Raw genomic sequence first — 27,389 nt, 5'->3', positions numbered from 1 at the left:
GCAAAGACACAAAGAACATGTGAGTAATTCTAATTAAAAGATTATTGGGTCAAGTCCCAAGCAGGGTTTTGACTGGGTTCGAGTCCCAGCCGCATGGGTTAGAGTCCCAAACTGGGTTTTGGCTGTGTTCAAGTCCTGGCCTTGTGGGTCCGAGTCCTGGTACACGGGTCAAGTCCCAGCCTGAGGTCAACGGTTTCAGAAGCTCTACCCTCTCCCCACATACTAACCCTAAGCAAGGTTCTTCCAACTGGCTGTTCCTAAGTTATATCTCTTTATAATCCCATAATCCAGTAAGTAAAAACTGGTTGATTTAGCAAGTAAATTGGGTTCCCCAAGTTCTGAGTGCTGCTCTAGCAAACTAATGGAATCCAGTAGCCAGCCAATCGAAACCACACATAACAATCTGGACTTGCGCTTGGCAACTGTAATAGGGGCAGTCTTTGGGACTGAGCTAGTAGATAGCAAGACCTAACACTAGCAGAAAAATGTCAGATTTGAATTAAATTTGTGGGAAACTCAGTGTCCACTGAAAATCTGAGAATTGCTTGGGGTATTGAAATAAATCCATCAGACACATTAGAGTGGTGAGTACATTTGTTACAACCTACGTTGTCACATCATAATCACCCCAAATCCAAAGCATGCAACATGATTCACTCTTGCTGTTGAACATCATTATAAAAATTCTCCATGCTCCACCTCTTCATCCGTCCCTTCCCCCAACCCTGGCAACCACTGATCTTTTCAATGTCTCCATAGTCTTGCCTTTTCCAAACTGTCATATAGTCAGAATCAAAAATCTTCTCGGATTGGTTTCTTTCACTTAGTCATAAGCATTTAGGGTTCTTCCACATCTGTTAATGGCTTGATAGCTCATTTGTTTTTATCCCTAGATAATTTCCACCAAGCTTTACTTGTCCATTCACCTACTGAAAGACATTTTGGTTGGTTCCAGGTTTGGGCAATTATGAATAAAGTTGCTATAAATAGATGTATGCAGTTTTTTGTGTGGAGGACCTAAGTTTTCACTTTCTTTGGGCAAACACCAAGGAGTGCAATTGCTGGACTGGATGGTGAGAATAAGACTTAGTTTTGTAAGAAACCACCAAATGGTCTTCCAAAGTGGCTGTACCATTTTTCATTCTCACCAGCAGTGAACAAGAGTTTCAGTTGTTCCTCATCTTCTTCAGCATTTGATGTGGTCAGTGTTCCAGACTCTGGCAATTGTTATAGGTGTGCAGGGGTATCTCACTACTGTTTTGTTTAAAAAAAAATTTTTAACCCTGCATATTTTCAAACAAGGACACTTGTAAAATTGTTAACGTTTTATCTCATGTCTGTGCTCAGTCATGTCCAACTCTTTGCGACCACGTGGACTGTAGCCCACAAGGCTCCTCTATCCGTGAAATTCTTCAGGCAAAAATACTGGAGTGGGCTGCCATTTCCTACTCCAGGAAGTGGATCTTTCTGATCCAGGAATTGAAACTGTGTCTCCTGCATTGCCTGCATTAGCAGGAGATTCTGTACCACGGTGCCACCTGGAAGCCCTCATACTACAAGACTCCATTTTAGCCAAAAGGCCAAGAAGCAGTTATCTTATAACGATAACTTTAAATCCTTTAAAGTTATAAAGAGTCCTTTAAACCCTCTGAAAATGAATGTAAGCCTATAGCAAAGATACTTATTCTTAAACTAGAATATACCTTTCTTCTTAATAACAAATAATATTGAAACACTCAATTTTTAAGAGTGCCCAAAAAAGCATAAAAACATTTTTTACCTCGAGTGTGAAAAAAATGTGTTGGTTGATAAGAAGTCTTAGGCAAAAGTCATCAAGTCCACAAAATTAGGATACATTTTGAAAGTAACCAAGATTAAGGATACACACTAAACTAAAAAAAAAAAAGTTTTTCTTCTGCCCTTCAATAATACTTTTAGTTAAGATTACAATTATAGGCATTATTTTTCTTTCACTTTTAATTCCACTTTCAAATCTTCAAACCAGGACAGAAAATGAAGCCGTAACAGGCGCAGAGTGATGTGTGGACACACTGGACCTTCCTCATTCACTGCTTGCTGTAAAACCAAACAAGCAGTGGATGAAGCAACAGAACCAACCAAGAACCAAATCTGCATCACAGACACCAAGGAGAGCTGCCAAGTATCTCTATGGACACACAGAACTAAACTCTAGAGCAATCATTATAAACGCAAACGTATCCGTGTTTTCACCAATCAGCTTAGAAAGTTGAAAAACAAGAGGAAGTCCCTTCAGAAAAGAAAGAATATGGGTTGCAGAGAGGTTCTGTCTCTAAGATACTCCAATGCCTGAGTCTCCAGCCTCCGTGCCGGATTCTCTATTACAGGACTTGACAAGCAAGAAAAAATACAAGCTAAGTTATCTCCAGGAAGCATCTCAACTCATAAAGAATTAATGCTATCCAGTGAAACATCTTATGAAACAAAAGGGGGGACACTAGGCAGCTGGCTAAGGAGCAAAGCTAACGACCGGCAGACCCACACATTCCAGGTGTCCTGACCAAATTAAGTTAATTAGCAAATTAGTATACGTTTATTTGAGAAACAATTCCAAGTCATCATAAAAATACATTTTATCTCAAAATTAGTCTGAAGGTTTACTGCTTATAGTCTTACACTGGTATTAAAAGGTACAGTTAATTCTTAGAGCTTTAGCCTCTACACATCTAAATTCATTATTTTGAAATCAATTTTATTCCTACCCTAAAAAAGAATGTGTGTAAACTATGGATAAACTCATCATATAATAGCGGGATTATGATGGTTAAGTCTGAAGCATCAAGTATTCTTCGACCCAAGTGTTTCAGTGGTAAAGAATCCACTTGCCAATGCAAGAGACTCAGGTTCAAGCTCTGGGTAGGGAAGATCTCCTGGAGAAGGAAATGACAACCAGTTCTTACCTGAAAAATCCCATGGACAGAGGAGCCTGGCGGGCTACAAGTCCATGGGGCCGCAAAGAGTCAGACAGGACTGAGCATATACACGTGACATGCCACACTGAGCATTTCCCTCTCTTTCACTGTCCTTTAGAATTAGCTTTTAAAAGATGGAATTAAAGATCCTTCGGTTATAGCATTGTGTGTGTAGTTATAAATAATAAATCTCCTTTTTAAGGAAACAAATCATTCACTCCCAAGCAAAGACAGGTAAGCAGATATGTGTACACGTAGATGTGTCAATATAGACAATTTTTCTTTAGAATGAAAAAGTTACAGCACTACAACATCTCTAAAAATCTCTCGCATTAACCCAGCCTACTCTAGAGTGGAAAAGAATTTATCAAAAGTAAGTTACCAGGAGCAATCCTTGACTACTTACAGAGGAAAATATTGAGATGAATAGAAGCCAGATGATAGATAAACTCGTACATTTCACAAACGTTTAACCTCTCATCTTCTCCTGCCTAGACCACTAGTCTTCTTCCAAATTCATCACCAACTCATCACCCACAGAAGTCACATTTCTAGAAAGTGATCATGTCACATGTCAGTTTAAAATTCTGCAATGGCTTCTCATTGGAGCCTACAGAATGATGCCAGCTACCTCAGCTCTCACTACCCAGTACCCACCTCAGTGTGCTGTGCTCTCCCGTCTCTTTTCCCCTCAGCTCTCTCCAGAAGGCCCTTCCTCCATTCTTTCCTCCTTAGCCCTCACTGGGGAACACCTCTCAAGGGAAACCTACTCAGTGCCAGGACCCAAGGTGGAAGGCATCTCTGGGACTGACCTGCCTGCACCAGCACCATGGCTGACCACCCCCCACCCCCGACTCTGTACTCCAGCCTCCTTGGAGCACTCTACACACTGCACCACACAACTAGGTATTTAAGGAAGGAGCGGTGGATGCTGTTTGTCCTTCTGGAAGCCAAGGGTATGTGCAGTTAGTACTTAGCTTAAAAACGTAAGCAGAAAGATTGACAGTCCATTTGCTGTTGTTCAGTCACTAAGTCATGTCCAACTCTTTGAGACCCCATGGACTGCAGCATGCCAGGCTTCCCTGTCCATCACCAACTCCCAGAGCTTGCTCAGACTCATGTCCATCGAGTTGGTGATGCCATCCAACCATCTCATCCTCTGTCATCCCCTTCTCCTCCTGCCTTTAATCTTTCCCAGAATCAGGGTCTTTTCTAAATAGTTGGCTCTTTGCATCAGGTGGCCAAAGGATTGGAGCTTCAGCTTCAGCATCAGTCCTTCTAATGAATATTCAGGACTGATTTCCTTTAGGATTGACAGGTTTGATCTCCTTGCAATCCAAGGGACTCTCAAGAGTCTTCTCCAACACCACAGTTCGAAAGCATCAATTCTTTGGCACTCAGCCTTTGTTCGGAGAAAGCAATGGCACCCCACTCCAGTACTCTTGCCTGAAAATCCCATGGATGGAGGAGCCTGGTGGGCTACACAGTCCATGGGGTCGCTAAGAGTCGGACACGACTGAGCGACTTCACTTTCATTTTTCACTCTCATGCATTGGAGAAGGAAATGGCAACCCACTCCAGTGTTCTTGCCTGGAGAATCCCAGGGACGGGGGAGCCTGGTGGGCTGCCGTCTATGGGGTCACACAGAGTCGGACACGACTGAAGTGACTTAGCAGTAGCAGCAGCCTTTGTTACGGTACAACTCTCACATCCATACACGATTGCTGGAAAAACCATACCTTTGACTATATGGACCTTTGTTGCCAAAGTGCTGTATCTGCTTTTGAAGAGGCTGTCTAGTTTTGTCATCGGTTTTCTTCCAATACTCAATTAAGTGTCCCAGTAGAGATGTGAAAGAATGAACTATAAAACTGCAACTGTGAGTTAATTTCCAGGAAGTAACAGGGGATTCAAATCCCAGCTCCCCTGTTCACTATCTGTGTAATTCAGGATGTGCACATTTAACTCCACTGCAAAATGGGGACAACACTGCTCAATGGTCGCAATGAGAAGACCAAGTAAGTACAGGAAGGGCCTCGCCCACCATTGGGATTCAGTCCCTCTCCCAACACGGTGACAGTCTTTGGTCAGAAGCTGGAGTCAAGGATGGTGAAAAGGATGCAGAACAAGCCAGGTGGAAGGGGGAAAATGTTTCAAGGTAGAGAGCGGCAAAGAAAGCATGAAAGCAAGATGCTGGAAGACTAGGAATATGCACTGTGACTTTAGTGCCAGGGCCTCTTTTTTTAAAAAAATGATCATTTTATTTATTTATTTGGCTCTGCTGGGTCTTAGTTGCTACACCCAAACTCTCAGTTGTGACATGTGGGAATCTAGTTTTCTGAATAGGGATCCAGGGATGGAACCTGGGTCCCCTGCATTGGGAGTCCAGAGTCTTAGCCACTGGACCACTAGGGAAGGCCCCAGGGGTCTTTTCTGATAGCAAATCAAGGGCCCCAGCCAGAATTATAAGGCTTAACTCTGTCTTTGGCAGATAATTGAAAATTGAGAGGTCTGAGCTCTGGCCCCTACTCTGCTGCCCGAAGCCCTCCCATTCCTATCTAAATGAAGGAGTTGAGGGCTCCTGTCCAGGGTCTCTTTAGTCAGTGCCTCCTGATACATCACCCTGCAATTTCTCTACTTAGGAAAAAGCCATAGGCTTTCCGCTGCCTAACAGGAACATAAAATCAAGATGAAGTCAGAATACTTGACACTAGGGCTGACGCTCAGATTCCAAGACCTAAAATTAAGTCATTAGCTAAAGGGCTTAAGGTAAGACACCACCCAACAATATGTAAATTAACACTGTTCGGTACAAAGGAGTTTGCATTTTAAAAGCCCCCTAGGGATCTCACAGGCCTCTTCCCTCCCCCACACTTAAATACACAGTGAAGGAGAATCTTTTAAAGAAAGAGGACTTTAGTAAACAGCAAGATACAATAAACCTAGCAGACAACCTAAAGAGTTTATTTATTATGTTTATTAACTTAAATAAACCTACTACACTTTTCTGTAGCCTGCATAGGAACTAGAAGAGGGGAAGGTCATCTGTGTAGAGTTTGTCTACACAATGGATATTTTCTAAGCATTGCTAGGAAATGGGTGTAAATTGTAGCAACACAGCAGGGAAATGTAAGGTCTGGGGGAGGTGCATCTTGCAGGATCTAGCAAACAATAGTTACTTACTAACTCCCTTCCTCTCCCTTCCCAGCAAAGAAGTCTTGAATGCCTGCTTCTTCCAATTGGAGGAAAACTTTATGAACCATCACAATTTACCAAATGGATACTTGGGGCTGAAAATATGATCCACCTCTTCTAATAACCTCAACAATTCCTACTCTTAAAAAAAAAAAAAAAATCTAGGCTCCCCCACCCCAAAATAGAAAATGGAACGTTTTGTCTGTAACCAGGGGGACAGAGGATGAGATGGTTAGATGGAGTCATCAACGCAACGGTCCTGAGTCTGAGCAACCCCGGGAGGTAGTGAAGGACACGGAAACCTGGTGTGCGGCAGTCCGTGGGGTCTCAAAGCGTCGGACATTACTGAGCAACTGAATAACAAGAAGGGAGTAAAAATAAAAGTAAACCCCCAGAGGATTCTAACTGGTTCTGTACATCTCAACAGAAGTCTAAGAATGTCATCCTGAAAGGTGTCAGGTTTTGCAAACCCAAGCAGACCATACGTTGTCGAGTTAGAGAACAGAACAGAGTATCTGACTAGAAGACCACGGTTTAATTGCTCAGGGTTTACAAATATTTTCCAATTTGCCGATACGCTTTCAGTGAAAGTGCCAGGATTTGAGTTTGCACACTGGAACTGTCCAAGTGGTAGATTCAGCATAAAGAAAATTTATTCTTCATAAAGGCACCCCATTATAAGCCAGGGCATGAGTGTACAGAACTATATTTTGAAGTGGCTCCTGCACTTCAGAGTACAAGCTTTTTTCCTTTTTCACTCAAAAAAATCATGTTCTCAGCAGCCAGTCAGTAAGTCCCAAGCCCTGGAGGTAGAAAATTGAGTAAAATACGGACCATGCCCTCTAGGCCTGCACAATCCATAGTAAGTAGGGGTTCCCTATTATATATTCACTTGTTAGCATTTTATTCATGCCAGTACTCTCATTTTCATGCCATAAATTATACTGTTACTTCTCTAAATAAGCGTTTTGTTAACAACTATCTAAAAGCAACTAGTTGGTGCTGAACTGTGCAGGACTGAATTAATTTGAATGCAAAATGTGCCCTAATGAACTCAAACAACCACCCTGTATTTACTGAGATCAATGCCTCTGGGGTAACACCCTCCCCTGGGTCAGAACCAACAAAATCTACCGGGGGTCGGGGTGGGGGGGGTCGGGGTTCGGGGCTGGGGGGTCCGGGCTGGGGGGTGGGGAGGAGGGGAACGGGAGACAGATGGTGAGTGTTCCTTGTTATACTGCCCCTTCGGGAAAGGGGAGCTGTGCTCATTCAATTAAAAACCCTAATAGGCTTTGAAGTTCATATTTTTACACTGAGAAGAATCTAAAAAATAAAAGTAGCAACTGTGCCTGAAATCTGCTAAGTATGATGCTTGGATGTATAATTCCCCTTCTACCTCTTACTCCCCTCCGAAGTTCTCCAATAAAAAAGTGAAAGTCCCTCAGTCCTGTCTGACTTTGAGATTCTCCAGGCCAGAATACTGCAGGGAGTAGCCTTTCCTTTCTCCAGGAGATCTTCTCAACCCAGGGATCGAACCCAGGTCTCCCACATTGCAGGTGGATTCTTCACCAGCTGAGCCACAAGGGAAGCCCACGAATACTGGAGTGGGTAGCCTATCCCTTCTCCAGGGAATCTTCCCGACCCAGGAATGGAACACAGGGATGCAGGGATCTCCTGCACTGCAGGCAGATTCTTTACCACCTGAGCTATCAGGTAAAAGAATCTTCCAAATTTGTTGCTATTGTTTAGTCGCTAAGTCGTGTCCAACTCTATAGCGACCCCAAGGACTGTAGCCTGCCAGGCCCCTCTGTCCATGGTATTTCCCAGGCAATAATACTCGAGTGGGTTTCCATTTCCTTCTCCAGGGGATCTTCCGGACCCAGGGATAGAACTTGAGTCTCCTGCATTGGCAGGCGGATTCTTTACCACAGGTCCACAAACTTCCAAATCACCTTTGCCTACAATACCAGATGTAATCACATTTCTACTAAGTTGATCTGGGACAGTTAACTATGGAGCATCATGGCAACATGCTCCTGACTGGTGCAAGTCAGAAACCTGGGGTCCAGCTTGACGTTGCCTCTAACAAGGTATTCAATGCCCAAGTCACTTCGTCCATCTAGGCTGAGAGATGATTGTAAAATCCCGTATTTTAAATACAAAATGAAGAAAATGGTGTCTTTTATCTCTGTAAGAACAGACAAAGTCTGACGTCAGTTTTGTGTCATGATATATTTTTCCAAAGATAGTTTCTTACAAACACTTGGATGATAGCATCCTCAACACAGAATAAAGATCCTTTTCCCCTAGTGACTTCTCATAGGCCCGTACAGAGGAGAGGTAAGCTGTGTCCTCTGCGTCTGCCTTTTGCCTAAGGAACAATCTTGATGCCCAAGATTTACAGGAAAAGAAGATCTTATAAAAGACGGGAAAGCAGGAGTGAACACTACCTGTTTAGGACAACCGTAACCGTCTTTCAGCCTCACATAGAACTAAATATTAGCTCTGTAAGAAGCACATATTTTCTTTTCTCCTGCATCGGCCTTTTGAATAACAGGTTTGGGCTTTTTGAGCCCCACCCCGTCTTCCAACTCAGCCAAAGAACACTCTGCTACAACTGACCCAACAGTGCTGGAATCTGCCAGGGAAGGGAGAGTCACTCTTCAGAAAGTGCTCCATGCCACCCCCACCCCCAAACGACCCTGAGCCCACACTTCAATATAAGTGAGCCCCTCCAAGCCTTCCCTCCCCAGCCCACACCCTACTAAAAGATGCAAACCAATTTTCTCAGTGACTGAAAATTTAGAGTGAGACCTAAGCAAGAAATAGCAAGATAAGCTTCTGCTGGATGAACTTAAAATACAGTCTATCACCACAACTTTTATATATGTTCATTGAGTTTTCTGGAATTTCACTGAAGGCCCGTATTCATCGGTAATGTTCAGAAAAGGCAAATAGCATAACTTGAAGTGTTTCTCAATATATATTTTTAAAATATTGGAGCGCCCTTGTGAGACGGCCCACACTCTGTCTATGGAGTGTGTATTTCCCTGAACAAATCTGCTTTCAAAAAATAAGTAAAATAAAATATCAGAGAGTGAGAAGAGCAGGTAGAAATCTTTGACCAACCTTCCCTGGCTCTCGGCATAGGAATAATCATTAATACCAAAGGACACCTAAAGATGGAATAACTGGGACTTTTAGGATCTCTGGAAAGATGAGCCACAAGATTATTTGCAAGAAAAAAAAATAGACAGCCGTTACTTATTGTTATTCAATTGCTCAGTGTATCCAAGTCTTTGCGACCCCATGGACTGCAGCATGCCAGGCTTCCGTGTCCTTCACTGTTTCCCTGAGTTTGCTCACTTACCTCTGCCGCCCTCTTCTATTAATACTAGTATGCTGAGCACTAGCTATATATCAACTTAGCTAAATCTCAGAAAATCCAAGAAGCAGATCTTCTTTGCTTCACTTTTCAGGTGATGAAATAGAACATCAGTGCAGCTGGGTACCTTGGCCATGCAGTCAGTCAATAGGAGGGCTGGGATCTGAATCCAGGCTCACTCACTACAAAGCCCAAGAGCTGAATCACTGTGGTAAAAATGGTTTCATCATTCCCAAAGAGCTTCTTTCAACAAACTACACCTCCTTCTATTAAAAAAAAAAAAAAAAACTCCAAGTAAATACAGACCCTCTTCCAATTGGCTTCCACAACAGCCAATTTCAAATCTTTACATTGAAGATGACTTGTTATATGTGGAGTAAGATGCCAGGCTTACTTTATGTGTGGAGTAAGGTGCCTGACCTACCCCCCATCTGATTCCAGTCTACCTGCCTCTCCACAGCTCCATCGAAGCAAATCTACTAATTCCTCAAGGCACTGAACCCTGAACAAGTTAAAGCTTCGTCTTCCATGCCTAAAAACTATTTTTCAGAAATTATGCCAAATTCAGGGGCGGGTTTAGTTACTGGACATTTCAAAATACATGACAATACAGATTTAGCAAAATAAGCCCTATTGTTTTTAGCCCCAAACACATAACAAATATCCTGTAATTCTACAAATTGAAAACTGCAGAGTATGTTCGTTAACTTGTTGTGGTTCTGAGCAAGGAGGTAATTGTTTTCCTCTCCTGCTCAGACAACAAATAAACATCAGTAAAATCAGCCTCTTCCCAAATCCACAGCAGCCAAACACGGTTTATTTACATCCAGTCTTTTGAAAGACTCTTCCTCTGTCTTCTTCCACACCAACTTCTCAGCAGGTGTCCCAGATTACACTGTGCAACACCACATCCGACTGTTTAAAACATCTATCTTTGATCTGATCTGTGGCTGGTTATTTTTTAATTAGGTTTTTGAAATCCTAAACCTTGTGAATTTAACCCCTTAAGAACTAGAGCCGGAGAAGGACGACCCCCAAGGGGTGGGCTGGCCGAGTCAGCGAGCGCGCAGGAACGCGAGGTCCCCCAGAGGCTGCCCTGCTCCGGGGAGACCCACGACCCGCCCTCCCCGCGCCTCCAGGTAACTCACCAGGATGCCCATCACGTCGGTCCAGAGCCGGGAGAACGCCTCGGACATGCCCGCGCCCACCTCGGGCTCCGAAGCGGGCTCGGGTTCCGGCTCGGGCGCCGCGCCGGCGGCTCCCGCGTCTTGCTCCATGGCCGGGTCCCCGGGGCACCCTGGCCCCGCAGCCGCGCGCGCCCGGCCCCGGGAGCCGGTCCCCGCCCGCCGCGTCACCACCGAGCCGCGCCCCCGCGCCGCATCCCCCGCGGCCCGGGGCTCCGACCCGGCGGGGGCCCCCCGGGGCAGGCGGCCGCTCCTCGGCTCTAGGTGGCTGCGGGCCGCGCGACTGACAAGTCCGGAAACTTTCCCAGCCCCGGCTCGGCTCGGCGGCGGGGCAGCAGGAGGCAAAGTTCGCACCACTGAGTTTACCCGCGGGGAACTCTGGCGGCCCCAGCAGCGATGCACGCCGCTGCAAAGGCGTCTCTTCCTGCGGCCGGGACCGACTAACTGGGCACGCGACTCAGTGCTTCCAGAACGTCTGGGCACGGCCCCGCCGGGTGACCGAGCTGCCTCGGGAACTTGGAGGGAACTCGCCGGCCCCCTCTCTTCAAAATGAGCTCTTCCAGCTCCACATGACTCTCTCCCCTCGACGCTAAAGAAAGCGTTTAGCAACAAAAGGTGCTCTGATGTCAGGCTCTTTGCATGGAAATGAGCCACAGACAGGAGAACAAATCGCCTGTTGAAAGAGCGGCCGCTTGCAGCCTCCCGCCTGCACAAGTTTCCAATCACGCCATTCACCGACACAGTCTTGGTCCCAGAAACTCGAGAAAGTTAATCTTTAAGCGAGTCCTACCCAAGAGTTCCCAAGCAGTGAGTCTCACAACGCACACCTCGCCCCTCCCGAAGTCAAGCGACCTCAGGAATTACAACTCTCTGCCTCTGGCAGCCGAGACTTGGAAAAACAAGTGTGAAAGCTTGGGCACGAGCCATTGTTTGGCTCGTGTTTATGATGTTTATTACGAGTGGGGACATTTTGGTTCCCGGATGCCGGCAATGCCCTGCATCGCTAGGGGTTTCAGCGCTTTAGGGGAAATGCGCCTTGGGTTTTAATGGTTTTAATGGTTTCTTTAATGTAAGGACCGGCGTGGGGTGGGCGAGGGGGGAGGCGGATTTTCAAAAGGAAGTGCTATGGTTGTAACCAGTAAGCCAGCACACTTGGGGCCCCGTGTATGTTTTTCTAAGGACAAAATCCATGACGGATTTATTTTATGAGGGAAATAGCCCTATAGAGGTGTTTCTCCTTTTGTGATTGTTTCCTTAAAAACCACTCAACTTTCCCTGGGAGATGATGATCCACACTGGATTGGGTGATTGATCACTTTGTGAAGCAGTTCAGCAACCAGAAGGAACCGCCTCTCTGTTAAAGGACTGCTGTGTTAAAGGAGTGCTTCAAAAACCCAAGTGAGATGCCCCTCGGAGAGAGTCCTCCCTGGGGCACCTCCCTGGTGTTTTTGCCTTTTTTTCCCTTCTGGGTCCACATAAAAGAAGAGGCAAAAGAGCAAGTCCTTGAAATCCCTTCCCTCGAGCATTACCAAAATCCAATAAATGAAGAGCCCTTAGAGGAAAGTTCAAAATTGGAAGAGAAAAAAAAAAAAAACTTTTCCAAAGGTAATTAAATTTATAAGCATAATCCCCAATGACAATATTTTTGAAAGGAAAGAAAAGGAATGAGAAAGCTCTCCCTTGATAGTCAGAAGGCATTGTGCTGAAATGGAGTGCTGGGCGCAGAGTCAGTATGACCAAGCCTCTTGCTTTCCTGGGTTGATGCTGGTGCCAGGTGTGTGTTCTAAAATTCTGCGAATCCAAATAAATTCATTAAAGCAGTGCTGGGCTTTTTAAAATTATCATCATCATCACCTCTATAAAGACATGAAAATAAGTAAATGATGAAAAAAGGTAAATAACCATTGAATTGATTTTATGTATATTTAAGAATTTCAATGTGAGAGTTGGACTGTGAAGAAGGCTGAGCGCCAAAGAATTGATGCTTTTGAACTGTGGTATTGGAGAAGACTCTTGAGAGTCCCTTGGACTGCAAGGAGATCCAACCAGTCCATTCTGAAGGAGATCAGCCCTGGGATTTCTTTGGAAGGAATGATGCTAAAGCTGAAACTCTGGTACTTTGGGCACCTCATGCGAAGAGTTGACTCATTGGAAAAGACTCTGATGCTGGGAGGGATTGGGGGCAGGAGGAGAAGGGGACGACAGAGGATGAGATGGCTGGATGGCATCACTGACTCGATGGACGTGAGTCTGAGTGAACTCCGGGAGTTGGTGATGGACAGGGAAGCCTGGCGTGCTGCAACTCATGGGGTCGCAAAGAGTCCGACACGACTGAGCGACTCATCTGATCTGATCTGAGCCATGTGTTACCTTACTCAGTGGGCTTCCCTGGTGGCTTCCCTGGTTAAGAATCCACCTGCCTATGCAGGATCCGAGACTGGGGTTTGATCCCTGGGTTGGGAAGATCCCCTGGTGTAGGAAATGGCTGCCCACTCCAGTATCCTTGCCTGGGAAATTCCATAAACAGAGGAGCCTGGTGGGCTACAGTCCATGTGGTCACAGAGTCCGACATGACTTAGCGACTAAACAACAACAACATCCTACTTAATCCAAGAAAATACAAAGGACAGTGCTGCTTCTACTGGGGCTGCATAAACACATTATGGCAAGGGACTGAGCATGAAGCCAAACAAGAAGGATGGTGGGAGCATGAGTCTCCAGTGCCAAGCATGAGTCTTTCTTCCTGACTTATCAGAGGACCTGAGGGCAAAGCAATGAACTTTTCTGCATTTCTATTTCCCCATCCTAGATGAAGCAAGGCCACACTAATTGCCACCTACCTCCTCAGAGGTGATATTACATTTCAGGATCATCTAAAGATAGGTATTATTTAGCAACAGCAGAAACATATCTCAATACAATTAAATCTTAGCCATCATTTTGGCAATCAGAGAATCAAGCTACCCTAGATATTTGAGGTCCTTTTCCTGGTGCTCCCTAATAAATGGATAGGGAAATAAATAACACATTTGAGGAGGAATGTTGGTACCTGTAATTTTGCTGTCTTTACATAAATATGAAATTCTGAGCAGTCATTTTTATTCTTATAGAACACAATTTTTTTTGACATTTGAAAAATGAAGCTGAACTTTTTCACGGATCAACTTCATGAAGCTTCTACTCAAAATGATTCTTATTACTTCTCCCAAATTGAGCCTTTTCTCCACGGCCAATTCTTCCAAAATAATTCCTTCAAGGGCTTTTTAACAAAATATAAAGAATAATCAGCAACATCATGATCATGATCATATTATTTCAGAGTCCCCTAGGGTACCATTCACAAAGAGCTTTTTATAATAGAATTATACCCCCCATGAGGGTGGAAAAGGGCGTTTAAGATGACCTGGATCAAATCCCTCATATTGAAGATGAAGAAATAGGCTCTGGAGAATTTGAATGATCACTCCAAGTAAACAAATGGAGCAGACTCAAAATCAGATGACTTCAGTACTTTTAAAAATTCTTTCATCTACACTGTAATGTATTTGATTCCCACAAAGCTCTGTAAGGTGGGCAAGTGTAGATTCGCCATTAAAGATGGGACATGGAAAGTATCCACCGACTCGACGGACATGAGTTTGAGCAGGTTCCGAGAGTTGCTGGTGGACAGGGAAGCCTGGTGTGCTGCAGTCCATGGGGTCGCAAAGAGTTGGACACAACTTAGTGACTGAACTGAACACATAGGAATCCTTTTGTCTTTCCATCAAGGCTCTCCCTCATCCAACTCACTGGAATTGTTACAACACTGGTAAGTGAATTCCAAGGACAGAAAGGGACCTAGAACAAGATTTTTTAGACATCTAGTAGAGACCCAAAAGTGGACTGAAATCAGTTCTCTGTGTTCTGATAAATGTTTATTGCAATGAACTATTAGAATGCATTGAATGAAAGCAAATACTGGAAATACACCTATCCCAATAAGTGTTATTTCTTGGAAAATTAGCCTCAGTCGTTGTTTAGTCGCTAAGTCGTGTCTGACTCTTGCAACCCTATGGACTGTAGCTCGCCAGGTATCTCTGTCCATGGGATTTTCCAGGCAAGAACATTGCCATTTCGTTCTCCAGGTGAACTTCCCAAGCCAGGGATCAAAGCTGAGTCTCCTGCATTGTCAGACAGATTCTTTACCACTGAGCCACTTGGGAAGCCCAAATCTCAGTCATACAGCTGCACAATGCATGGAGCACAGAAGTCCATACATACACACAGACACATATAAATGCACATACTGGACTGCTTTGTGAAAAAGTGGTTCTGACTATGTGGCAGGATTACAGATTTAAAAGCCAGTAGTCTAGAAGTTACAAGGTGTTGCCTGCAGCCATAGTTAGGACATCTTTTTTTTTTTTTCCATGATTTTGATTTGGATCCTCAACTAGCAACATTTTAAAAATTTATTTATTTTTATTTATTGGCTGTGCTGGGTCTCCACTGCTGCGTGTAGGCTTTCCCTATTTGCAGCAAGTGGGGGCTCCTCTCGTTGCTGTGCTTAGGCTTCTCATTGCAGTGGCTTCTCTTGTTGCAGAGCACAGGCTCTAGGTGCATCGGCTTCAACAGTTTCGACGTATGGCCTTAGTTGCCCTGCAGAGTATGGGATCTTCTCGGATCAGAGATCAAACCCATGTTCCCTGCAATGGCAGGCAGATTCTTAACCATTGGGCCACCAGGACATGATGCCTGGCAGTGAAGGTAGAGTTTGGCAGCAGCACAAATATAATGGATTCAGGACAGAGTTGAGTTTGAATTTCACTCAGGTTTCTATAAGATATTGGGCAAGTTATTTATCTCATTTGTAAAGTGGGAGAATTCAGCTATTTAATACAGCAGCTATGAGGTTGTATGTGAATGTGCAGGTAGTAACTCTATGAATTAGAGCTTTCTCTCCCTTTTCCCTCCTCTTGCCCTCCACCTACCCACTCATACCATGAGGTTTATATCTATAAAATGCCCTTGTCCATACCTGTCTGTTGGATCACATTATAAAAATGCTAAGTTTTCTAGTACTTGCAAAAAAGAATTCCTAGCCCTGGAGTGTGGCTGCTGAGTAAAAGGTCTGGGAGGCACAGTGGAGTGATAAGGACTATTCAATTTTGAAAGTAAAAATAGCAATAACAGCAGTACTAATGTTATTTACTGAAAATCAACTTTATGTCAAGCACTGTGATTGACATTTTTAAAATAGTTTATTTAAACTTTAAATAGAATTTGTGACTTCTCACTACAATCCGTCCATCCCACCCTGCTCACATTCTATTACATCCATCCACTGGTTCAAGCTACCAACTTCAAGAGACATGACTGATTCCTTCCCACCTCACCATCACTCCCTTCTAACCATGAACAAGCCCTGTGGACCCTACTTCCTAAATATATGCCGAGTTCATCCACTTCTCTCTGTCTCTACTACCACCTTAGTTCATACTGGCTCCATCTTTTAGACTACTTTATTTGGATCAGTGCTTCTCAAAGTGTGGACTCAAGAAGAAAAGCAATAGCATAACCTAATTTGTTGGAAATGCAAATTTCCAGGCCCCAGCCCCCAGGTCTACAGAGCCAGACACAGTGATCAGCAGTTTAACAAGCCCCCCCAGGTGATTGTGATATCTACACAAATTTGAGAGCCGCTAGGAACTTGGGACTGTCAGAATAAGGAAAGGAACACATTGCCAAGGGAAGGTAAAATTTTAAAATATAATCTATTGAAAAACTAAACCAGTGGATGGCTTTTAAAATTAGTTGGTAAAAGAAACCATCATGAGATATGTGAATGGAGTTCCCCAAATCAGATACTCAGAGACATTTAAGGACAGACAATAAAATGTTACATGTATTTATTGGAATAAACTGTATTATCCATAAGAATAGCACATGTTCTAGGAACACAGCTTCATTCAAACCTTATTTTTTATTTCATTGTTATTAATTTTTTTTTTTTAACTTTTCAGCCATGCTACAAGGCATGCAGGATCTTAGTTCCCTGACCGGATTGAACCCACGGCCTCTGCAATGGAAGCATGGAGTCTTAACCATTGGACTGCCAGGGAAGTCCCCAAATACTTGTTACTTTTTAAAGGTAACACATTTTCTACAGAAAAAAAAAAAAACGAGAGAGAGATTAAGCAGATGTTAAATCCAAAAGATTATAAATAGTCTAATTTATTTTTTTACCATACTGCCTTTTGAAATTGATCTATGAAAATAGATAAGCTCATTTACTTTTTGCCTACGGTCAGCAACGCTCTCTGGCACTCCAACGCTGGGCATTCCACAATGCTTCGGGGGTGGGGGGACTAACTTCAAGGAAATACTGAAATTCAAAAACATTTTTCTGCTTGACAATCGCAAACACATTTTTTCCACAACTACCTTAAAAGTGAGCCAAATCCTTGCTAAAGCATTACCTGTTTAAAAGTCTTCATCTTGGAGTATTTGGTAAGAGAGATGGAGAAAAGAACTAAGAGCAAACTAAAAAGAAAAATTAAAACCAAGTGAAGACAGCCCAAACAGGCTGTGGAGAGAAGGTAAATAAACAAAATGATGATTCAGAGCTATAAATACTTTTCTCTGAAATCTCTTCTCCCACTCTGATAAGCAAGGTTACCAGCCTAGCCAGTTAGGTTTTCCTCTGTGTTGATGCTCTGTAAACACCAAGGTTTTGCCTGGGAATTATTCCTCCAGATAGATACTGTGACCGATATTTCATTTTGCATAGTTGGGTCAGACAAGATGATTTGTAAACCCATTCGTAATTCTGAAACATGAGGATTCTGAACTATTCAGTAATACATATTATAGACAAGAAGAAAAAGACTCTGAGTGGGCTGGTTCTGGTGTGTGCATGTTAGTGGCTCGGTTGTGTCTGACTCTTTGTGATCCCACAGACTGTAGCCCACCAGGCTCTTCTGTCCGTGGAATTCTCCAGGCAAGAATACTGGAATGGGTAGCCATTCCCTTCTCCAGGAGATCGTCCCGACCCAGGTATCAACCTGGGCCTCTTGCATTGCAGGCAAATTCTTTACCATCTGAGCTACCAGTGAAGCCCTTCCAACACTCAATTCACAATGTTTAAGGCAAAGAATCCAAAGACTTCAACTCACCATGAAACAACTTCTGAATTAACACGGGAGCAGTATCACCTGTGGGGAGCTGTGAGATTCTCTGAGAGCTACCTGACACTGAAAAGCAGAAAAAAAGGAAGCATGGAGAGCGAATGGTCTGTAGAATCATACTCCCTGCTATTTATCTTTTAACTTAGGAGAGTGTAAGAAAAAAAAAAAAAGGAATGTGTTAATAAGGGACCAGAGACTATGTTAAATATTTCCAAATTATGCAAGGAAAGTCTTAAAAAGCACAGCTGGGAAGTATCATCCACCAAACAAATTGCTTCATCAGTCTTGTGTATTTTATAAACTTTACCCAAAGCCTACTTGGCTGTCTCTATTGCTTAAACGTGGTCATGAAAAATATTTTTTCATTCCCCATTACTTTCAAAGGCTCCAATTAAGACTATGGCCTTGCTTCTTTGAAGTGCTATGTTATATACATAGAACAAAAGATTCTCACTCACAAAATCAATCCCAGAAACCACAGAAAACTATTATAAATCTTATCCAGAATTGATGTATTATCCAGAATACTCTGGTTGAATAACAATAAATATTAATTTATAATTAATGACATTTGCATATGACTATTAACAAAGGAGGGGGGTGTTGAGCAGAATATAGCATTCTGGAAAAAGTATGCACTGACTCATTAAAACAAAGGAAAGTGTGATTATCGTTTTTTACTACTCCTTTTTTTTTTTAAAGAGTCACATATCTACTATATAAATTACTTGAGGAAGAACCATGAGTCTTAGATGCATTGCCCAGCCTGATGGTAACTGTATACAGATCGGCTTTATTCTGTTCTTTCATGGAGGAGCCAGTACTTTGGATTACAAGGAGCGAGGTTTTTGTACTTCTAAAATGTTATATGTTGGCTGTTTTAAAGTGAAACTCGTATTCTTGTTTCTAAAGAAATAAAGAAAGGAAAGAAGGAAGGGACAAAGAGAGAGAGAGAGAAAATGTCTTAACTTTCCCTTAAGCTGTAAAATTCTATCATTTTAGAATCTCAGAAGCATAGCTTCCTTCTCACACAGTCTAACTCCCTTCCTTTCCATGTATAGCAAGTTTTTTCAGTCTCTCCTCAGTCATTCAAAGCCATTTTCCTCTTCTGGGTACTTTCTTTCAAACTGCATTTCCTGTGACACACTCAGAGGCACACACGCATGCGCGCACACGCATACACAAAGGCCCAGTTATCTCAGCTTTTTTTTCTGAGCTGCCTTATACAATTGAAGATAAAAATAAATGAACTTGGTGAAGAGCTCATCAGAAGAGGTGGCGCCATGAGAATGTCTCAATGAGCTTCTCACATATAGAGATAGAAGGTTAAGTGACAGGACACTGGTGTCATGGCTGTTTCTTTAAATAGTGCTTTGGTTGAGTTTAGTGAAACGATTCCCTGTCTTGGGAAGCACGTTACACGCTCTGTTCCTGTGGTGAGTGCTGGCTGGGATGAGGATTGAAATCTAAGAGAAATATTAATATGGGTAAGCAGGCACTAGATTTTAGCACCATTTCCCTCTCAAGGAACACAAATATTTTTAAAGGAACAAATAAATGGATTGCCTAGGCATAAATTTTTCCTATGCCTTACAAATGAAACAAGTAGGTTCTAGCTTCTCTTTATCTAATGAATGTTCTCAAAACTCAGATGATGTTGATTCCATTTGCAAAGAGACACAACAAAGGCCCCTTGTTCTAGAAATGAGGTCATTTGGACAGTCTATCCATTAAGAAAAAGCCTATTTTGCTTTCAGAGGTCACCTATTGGGGCAGGAAATCCATGTTTCAGCCAGTGAACTAACATCTGGCCTAAGTCTTCTGGGCTGAAATGTCAATTTCCTGGTCTAAATGGAACACACATGAAAGGAAAAGAGATGAAAAATACAATTTTTTTCCTTTTTTTTTTAAAGCCATGCTGTGAGGCTTGCAAGATCTTAGTTCCCTTACCAAGGACTGAACCCAGGGCCATGGCAGTTAAAGAGCCAAGTCCTAACCAGTAGACTACCAGGGACCTCCCAAAATTTTTTCCCAAAAAAGTTACTCTTTAGTGACTAAGACAAAAAAAAAAAAAAAAACACACAAAAAAAACAACAGTAGAATACCCATGTGAAAATTTTATTTCTTTCTGTAATAACTACTGAAAGGTAAAATTAAGAGGCTAGGGATTAGTGATCACAAAGGGACAAATCAGTCATTCAATCCTACTTTCATAAATAAATCTACTTTAGAAAGACTGATTATGATTCATGATGGCTCATCCCCAGCTGGCCCAGATTTGCTTTTGTACTATGAGGAGTGGAAGTAGGGGGAAAGTTTACTAACTAAATTAACAGGATAAAAATTTAAAAAGAGAAAGTGGGACTTTCCTGGTGGCCCAGTGGTTAGGACTGTGCTTTCAATGCAGGAAGCATGGGTTCGATCCTTGGTGGGGGATCTATGATGCCCCTTGGCATCATAGTTCCCTTGGTGGGAACTATGATCCCACATGCTGCTTGGCCGTACCAAAAAAAAAAAAAAAAAAAATCGGTATAAAAAAAGGAAAGAAACAAAGAATACTTAATCAACATATAAAAACCAGTCTTTTAAAGCTGATTAAAAGTACCATAAGGGCTTCCCCGGTGGCTCAGTGGTAAAGAATCCACCTGCAATGCAGGAGACATGGGTTCAGTCCCTGGGCTGGGAAGATCCTCTGAAGGAGGGCGTGGCAACCTACTCCAGTGTTCTTTCCTGGAGAATCCCATGGACTGAGAAGCCTGGTGGGCTACAGTCTATGGGGTCACAAAGAGTCAGACATGACTGAAGCAACTGGACATGCTGGCACTCAAAAGTGCCATAAAACATTTCATGTGTAATTCTTCTAAACAGGTCGCCCAAATTTATGACACTTTTGGTATTCTTTGATAATATTCCATAATTTCGACTAGTCTTTCTTCTTTTTTTTTTTTTTTTATTTTTTTTTTTTTTTTTAGTCTTTCTTCTATGTGTTCAAATTAGAGTGATTTTGGTCCTTCATTCATTTATTCATCAGGTGATAAATACTGATTGAGTTCTAGTTACATATGACATCATATTAGGTATTGAAAAAAGATAACCCTGGTTCTCAGGAGCATCTAATCAGGAGTGTAAAATCCTTATTTTGTTGAAATTAATTTGTTAAATTGTCCCATTTAATTTATAATTCATGACAATATGGAGTCTAGAAGAGGGTGCAAATTGAGAAAACACAACTTTTCAAGTCATACTACTAATTTAAGCAAGAGGCTAACATGGATTAACAATGGGGACGCTTAGCTCATGTTCCTGCCTGATCCCACACTGCTTTCCAGCTCAATTTTCTGCTGTGATCCAACATAGAGTTATTCTGGAAGGCTCTTAACTACTTTGCCCCACATTCTGAATTTCCTATTTTACGTTTCTCTGTTTTGTTCAGTGGGTTCATTTTCCCTGAAATACTCCTGCTTTCTCCCTCCAGCTTTGTTGAGATATAATTGACTTATTGTGTAAGTTTAAGGTGTACAACATGTTCATTTGTTACACTTATATATTGCAAAATGGTTACCACCGCGCTGTCAGCTAACACCTTTATGACCAGTCATATCAGATAATTACCATCTTTTTTGTGGTGAGAACTATAAGATCTGCTCTCTTAGCAACTTTCAAGTATATAATACAGTAGTATATTCCAGGTTTCTCTGGTGTATGTAATACAGTACTATAAAACATTAATCACCATGCTGTGTATTGGATTCCCAGAACTTATAACTGGAAGTCTGTACCCAATGGTCAATATCTTCCCTGTTCCTCCACTCCTAGCCCCTGGGAACCACCGTTCTACTCTCTGCTTCTATGAGTTCTCCTTTCTTTGATTCCACAGGTAAGTGGTATCATGGCTTCCCAGGTGGCTCAGTGGTAAGGAATTGCCTGCAATGCAGTAGTCACAGGAGGCACAGGTTTGATCCCTAGGTGGGAAAGATTCCCTGGAGGGAGGGCATGGTAAGGCACTCTAGTACTCTTGCCTGGAGAATCCCATGGATAGAGGAGCCTGGTGAGTTACAGTCCATGGAGTCACAAGAGTGGGATATGACTGAAGCGAGTTAGCACAAACATGCACACAAGTGGTGTCATATGGTATTCATTTTTCTCTGTCTGACTTCTTCCACTTAGTATAAGGCTCTCGAAGTTCATCCATATTGTCACAAATGGTAGGATTTCTTTCTTTCTCATGGCTGAATAATATTGGAGATATATATATATAACACATCTTCTTTATCCATTCATCTATTGATAATTTGGTTATTTCCATATCTTATTTATTGTGAATAATACTTCAAGGAACATGGGAGTGCAGATATTTCTTTGAGATTCTTTTTCATTCCCTTTGAATATATACCCAGAAGCAGAACTGCTGGATCATATGGTAGTCCTATTTTTAACTTTTTTGAGGAAACTTCATACTGTTTTCCATAGTGACCGCATGATTTATATTCTCATCTACAGTTCACAAATGTTCCTTTTTCTCAGGTATCCTTATTTTCTGAAAGGGTATGGGTCGTTATGATGAGTAGCAAAGAATGAAATCCACTGGTGTAAACGAGACTGTAAAACCAAGAAAGACAGAACTTGGGGAATACCAGCATTCAAGAGAACAACATGGGGACCTCCCTGGTAGTCAGTGACTAAGACTGGATGCTCCCAATGCAGGGGACCCAGGGTCAGTCTGGTCAGGGAACTAGATCCCATGTAATGCAACTAAGAGCTGGTGCAGCCAAATAAGTAAATTAATAAAATTTTAAAAAAGAGAGAGAGAACAAGATGGGGTCATGACATAATGTCTGAGTGAGAGTAGTCCCAGGGGTAGAGAATCATGATGGCATGATGTCAAGGGAGCTGAGGATTATAGGAAGGAGGGTGGGATCAATGCCTAACATTAGCAATGTCTAACATTATGGAAAAGTCAACTGCGAGCATATCAACTGAGCATTCATTCTGGGGGTCACTGGTAACTCTACTGAGCCAGTGCAATTTCATCATAGTGGAAGGAGCAAAAACAAGATTGCAGAGGAGTGAGGAAATGATGGGAGAAAAATGGGTGAAGAAAGATGATAGAAGGGATCACAATGTTTGAAGAAATGTTTTTAAGCATGTGAAAGATTTGAGCAAATTTTTAAGGCAAGCAGAAAAGGAATAGTAAAGGAGAGGAGACTGGAAATTTAAGAGAAGGTAAAGTGAAGTGAAGTGAAGTGAAAGTCGCTCAGTCGTGTCTGACCCTTTTCAACCCAATGGACTATACAGTCCATGGAATTCTCCAGGCCAGAATACTGGAGTGGGTAGCCTTTCCCTTTTCCAGGGGATCTTTCCAATCCAGGGATTGAACTCAGGTCTCCCACATGCAGGCAGATTCTTTACCAGCTGAGCCACAAAGGAAGCCCTTAAGAGAAGATAGTACTAGTATAAGATCCCAGAGGAGATGATGGTGATGACAATAATAATTGACATTTTTGAGAAATTATTGTTGGCAGGTTTCTCTCATACAGTGCTGAACAGACTACCTCTTTCCTGTTAACACATGTTTCCTACTCAGTAATACAATATACAATATGCAGGTCAGGAAGCAACAGTTAGAACTGGACATGGGACAACAGACTGGTTCCAAATAGGAAAAGGAGTACGTCAAGGCTGTATATTGTCACCCTGCTTATTTAACTTATATGCAGAGTACATCATGAGAAACGCTGGGCTGGAAGAAGCACAAGCTGGAATCAAGATTGCCCGGAGAAATATCAGTCACCTCAGATATGCAGATAACACCACCCTTATGGCAGAAAGTGAAGAGGAACTCAAAAGCCTCTTGATAAAAGTGAAAGAGGAGAGTGCAAAAGTTGGCTTAAAGCACAACATTCAGAAAACAAAGATCATGGCATCTGGTCCCATCACTTCATGGGAAATAGATGGGGAAACAGTGGAAACAGTGTCAGACTTTATCTTTGGGGGCTCCAAAATCACTGCAGATGGTGATTGCAGCCATGAAATTAAAAGACGCTTACTCCTTGGAAGGAAAGTTATGACCAACCTAGATAGCATATTCAAAAGCAGAGACATTACTTTGCCAACAAAGATCCGTCTAGTCAAGGCTATGGTTTTTCCAGTGGTCATGTATGGATGTGAGAGTTGGACTGTGAAGAAAGCTGAGCACCGAAGAACTGATGCTTTTGAACTGTGGTGTTGGAGAAGACTCTTTTTTTTTTTTTTTTTGAGAAGACTCTTGAGAGTCCCTTGGACTGCAAGGAGATCCAACCAGTCCATTCTAAAGCAGATCAGTCCTGGGTGTTCATTGGAAGGACTGAGGCTGAAGCTCAAACTCCAACACTTTGGCCACCTCACGCGAAGAGTTGACTCATTGGAAAAGACTCTGATGCTGGGAGGGATTGGGGGCAGGAGGAGAAGGGGATGATAGATGATGAGATGGCTGGATGGTATCACCGACTTGATGGACATGAGTTTGGGTGAACTCCGGGAGTTGGTGATGGACAGGGAGGCCTGGTGTGCTTCGATTCATGGGGTCAGTTGCAAAGAGTCGGACACGAACTGAGTGACTGAACTGAATTGAACTGAATACAATATAGTTGATCAGATGTAAACATTCTAAGAAAGAATCGCATTCCAGTCACATTTTACCAATGCTAGATCCAGATCATCTTCAATGAATTTTAGGATTTTCACAAATCCTCATTCATACATTTCAGATATTTCAGGTCAATAAGTGTTTACAGAGTGTCTATCCTGTACTAAGGGCTTCACAGGTGGCTCAGTGGTAAAGAATCTGCCTGCCAAGCAAGAGATGCAGGTTAGATCCTGGGGTCAGAAAGATCCCCTGGAGAAGGAAATGGCAACCCACTCCAATATTCTTACCTGGAAAATCCCAGGGAAAGAGGAGTCTGGTGGGCTACAGTCCACAGGGTCCGAAAGAGTCAGACATGACAGCGACTAAACAACAAATTCTGTATTAAGCGTTGGGAAGTATGAAAAGTCAGATTCAGACCTTGATGAACTTAGTCTACTGAAACAAATGGACACATAAATATTCTCAACGTAGTCAGACAATAGAATCCATAGGCCATTTATGAACTGAGACACTGGAGGGTCATGGCAGCCTAGAGGCATCATGGGAGCCTTCCGATAAGTGGTTTCATCTGAGTTAAAATAGTCTTCAAGGAAAGGTTGAAATTAACCAGTCAGATGGAGGCTAAGCTGGTTTCAGAGAACAACAGGAACAAAAATCACAAAGACATACAATAACATTATGTGTCAGAGGAACTTGAAGCTATCTGTTTTAAAAAGTGCTAGTGAGTGTTCTTGCCTGGAGAATCCCAGGGACAGGGGAGCCTGGTGGGCTGCCATTTATGGGGTCGCACAGAGTCGGACACAACTGAAGCGACTTAGCAGCAGCAGCAGTAAGGAAATGACTAGATAGATCCAAAGCTCAGAGAACAAGGTGGTCAGTCACACTGCACCTTGTCTGCTGTCAACTAAGGTGAGTCTTAAGGCTCTGGGAGAGGACATCCTTTGTATTTTAATGCTTCCTGATTTCCTTTCGCGGATGGTAATCTTCATTTTGGGCTTCACTGGTGACTCAGTGTAAAGAATCCACCTGCCAGTGCAAGAGATGCAGGTTCCATCCCTGGGTTGGGAAGATCCCTTGGAGGAGGAAATGGCCACCTTCTCCAATATTCTTCCCTGGAAAATTCCATTGACAGAGGAGCCTGGCAGACTACAGTCCATGGGTGGCAAGAGTCACACAAAACTTAACGATGAAATAACAACAGCAACAACCTCCATTTCACTTGCCAGGTGCACCATGGACCACTGAGATCCCTGGGCTTAATTGGCAGTGCCACTACCTGCAGTAACAGAGCACATATATGAAAAGCCATGGGCATGACAGGGAGCTAGTGACATTTGGAACACTTCACTCATGTGCAGGTCATACATGCTCAAAGACATAATGATCCTTTCTTTTTCTTTCCAATATTAGTATATGGACTACCCCCTTGACAGTTCCTAGCAGCAGTACCAATCAGCTTCACACAGAGGGTCTCGTCCTAAATCTCCCCACCAACTCTGTAATCTGAAGTGATTCACCATCTCCCTAGTTCTTGAGTCCTTAACTCTAAAATGAAGGGGTGAAAAAAGATACTTGAGGTCTTTTCCATTTTTAACGTTCTATATGACTATGAGTGAATGTTTTGGTATAGGGATTGTCTTAGGGAATAAGGAAGTAAAGACAAGCTAAAAGTCTGGGGAGGAGGAAAATTGCTTTTTTGCTTAGCGGAAGGAATTTATATAATGGGTGGGTCAAGCTGTCTGGAAGACACCCCTTATAAGAAATGGTTGATGCATGCATTCTTGATGAGAGCAGAGTGTGCCTCAATTCTGCATCTAGAAATCAAGCAGTATCTTCATGTAGGTGGCAATGGAATGTGACTGATATAAACAAAATTATAAATGCAAATGGCTACAAGATTCAGAAATTTGGCAGGATGCATCAAAATCCCATAAAAACATTCAATCTTCTGATCCAGTATTTAGATTCCTGGGAATTTATCCTGGAAAATTGTCAGAAAGGAATGAGGAGCTCTGTGCTCAGCTTATTGCTGCATTTTTAAAATAGCATTTAAAATTTAGAAAAGAAGCTTCACATTGCACAAGAGAAGAATGGTCAAATAAATAATGATGTTGAAGGAGTAATATTTGTTGATTAAAATATCAGCATAAAAAAATGTCAGTATAAAGAACATGTAACAGCATGAAAAAATATCCTCTGTATGAAAAATTTAACTCTGGGAAATGAGGAGTGCAGATGTACAAACATGAGATGAGACTCTACCAATATGTCAGTGTTTGCATTCTAGTAGAAGCTCAGTAAATATCTTTTGAGCAAATAAATAAACCAAGTGAAATGAAAACTGGCAAAGTATTAGGATGTCAGGATATTGAATTAAATTATCACTGAAAAATTTTCTCTGTTATTGTTTTTTAATGATGATCAGAGTTAAAGTTAATGGAGGTTACTCATTTATTAAGCGTTTATTGTGTATAGATTCGGTCCTATAGATAACACATTCTGTAATGCTATCTCTTCATCACCTTCCGAAACAAGCCTGCTGCATTTTCACCTCCAGATTCAAGCCTTCATGGAACCAAGTTCAATGCCAGCCAGACTTGAATGAATGAATGAATGCATACCTCAGTGAATGAATGAATGCATATCTCAGTGAATGAGTGGAGAGACTGAAGCATCAGATACTGGTGCTTTAAACCACACAGTCTCTGGTGGTTAGGAATTCTCAGCACTCACTCAAAAATCCTAGACTTCGAGATTCTCCATGTAAATAACTTCCAGAACTGGAAAGACTGAGTTCCTGAAGCTGAGAGACAAAGAGTTCTTTTCAAAAACCTTGTCTCCTTCAATTACTTCCGATCATTCTTGAATGCCTCGCTGTTGGAC

General features: G+C 42.5%; 1 protein-coding gene across 1 annotated transcript in view; it reads right to left on the bottom strand.

Annotated features, from left to right (window-relative positions):
• Window positions 1-11,621, bottom strand: part of SASH1 (SAM and SH3 domain containing 1) — a 190,111-nt gene extending 178,490 nt beyond the window's left edge. Inside the window, exon 1 of the mRNA XM_061428249.1 lies at window positions 10,680-11,621. Within this exon, the coding sequence (XP_061284233.1) occupies window positions 10,680-10,808 (129 nt within the window). The 5' untranslated portion in view covers window positions 10,809-11,621. The remainder of the gene's footprint in view (window positions 1-10,679) is intronic.
• Window positions 11,622-27,389: the final 15,768 nt, after the last annotated feature.

Source organism: Bos javanicus, chromosome 9, assembly GCF_032452875.1.
Source record: "Bos javanicus breed banteng chromosome 9, ARS-OSU_banteng_1.0, whole genome shotgun sequence".
Classification (NCBI taxonomy): Eukaryota; Metazoa; Chordata; class Mammalia; order Artiodactyla; family Bovidae; genus Bos; species Bos javanicus.
The sequence above is the reverse complement of the archived record's forward strand: the minus strand, read 5'-3'. Positions and strand labels throughout refer to the sequence as shown.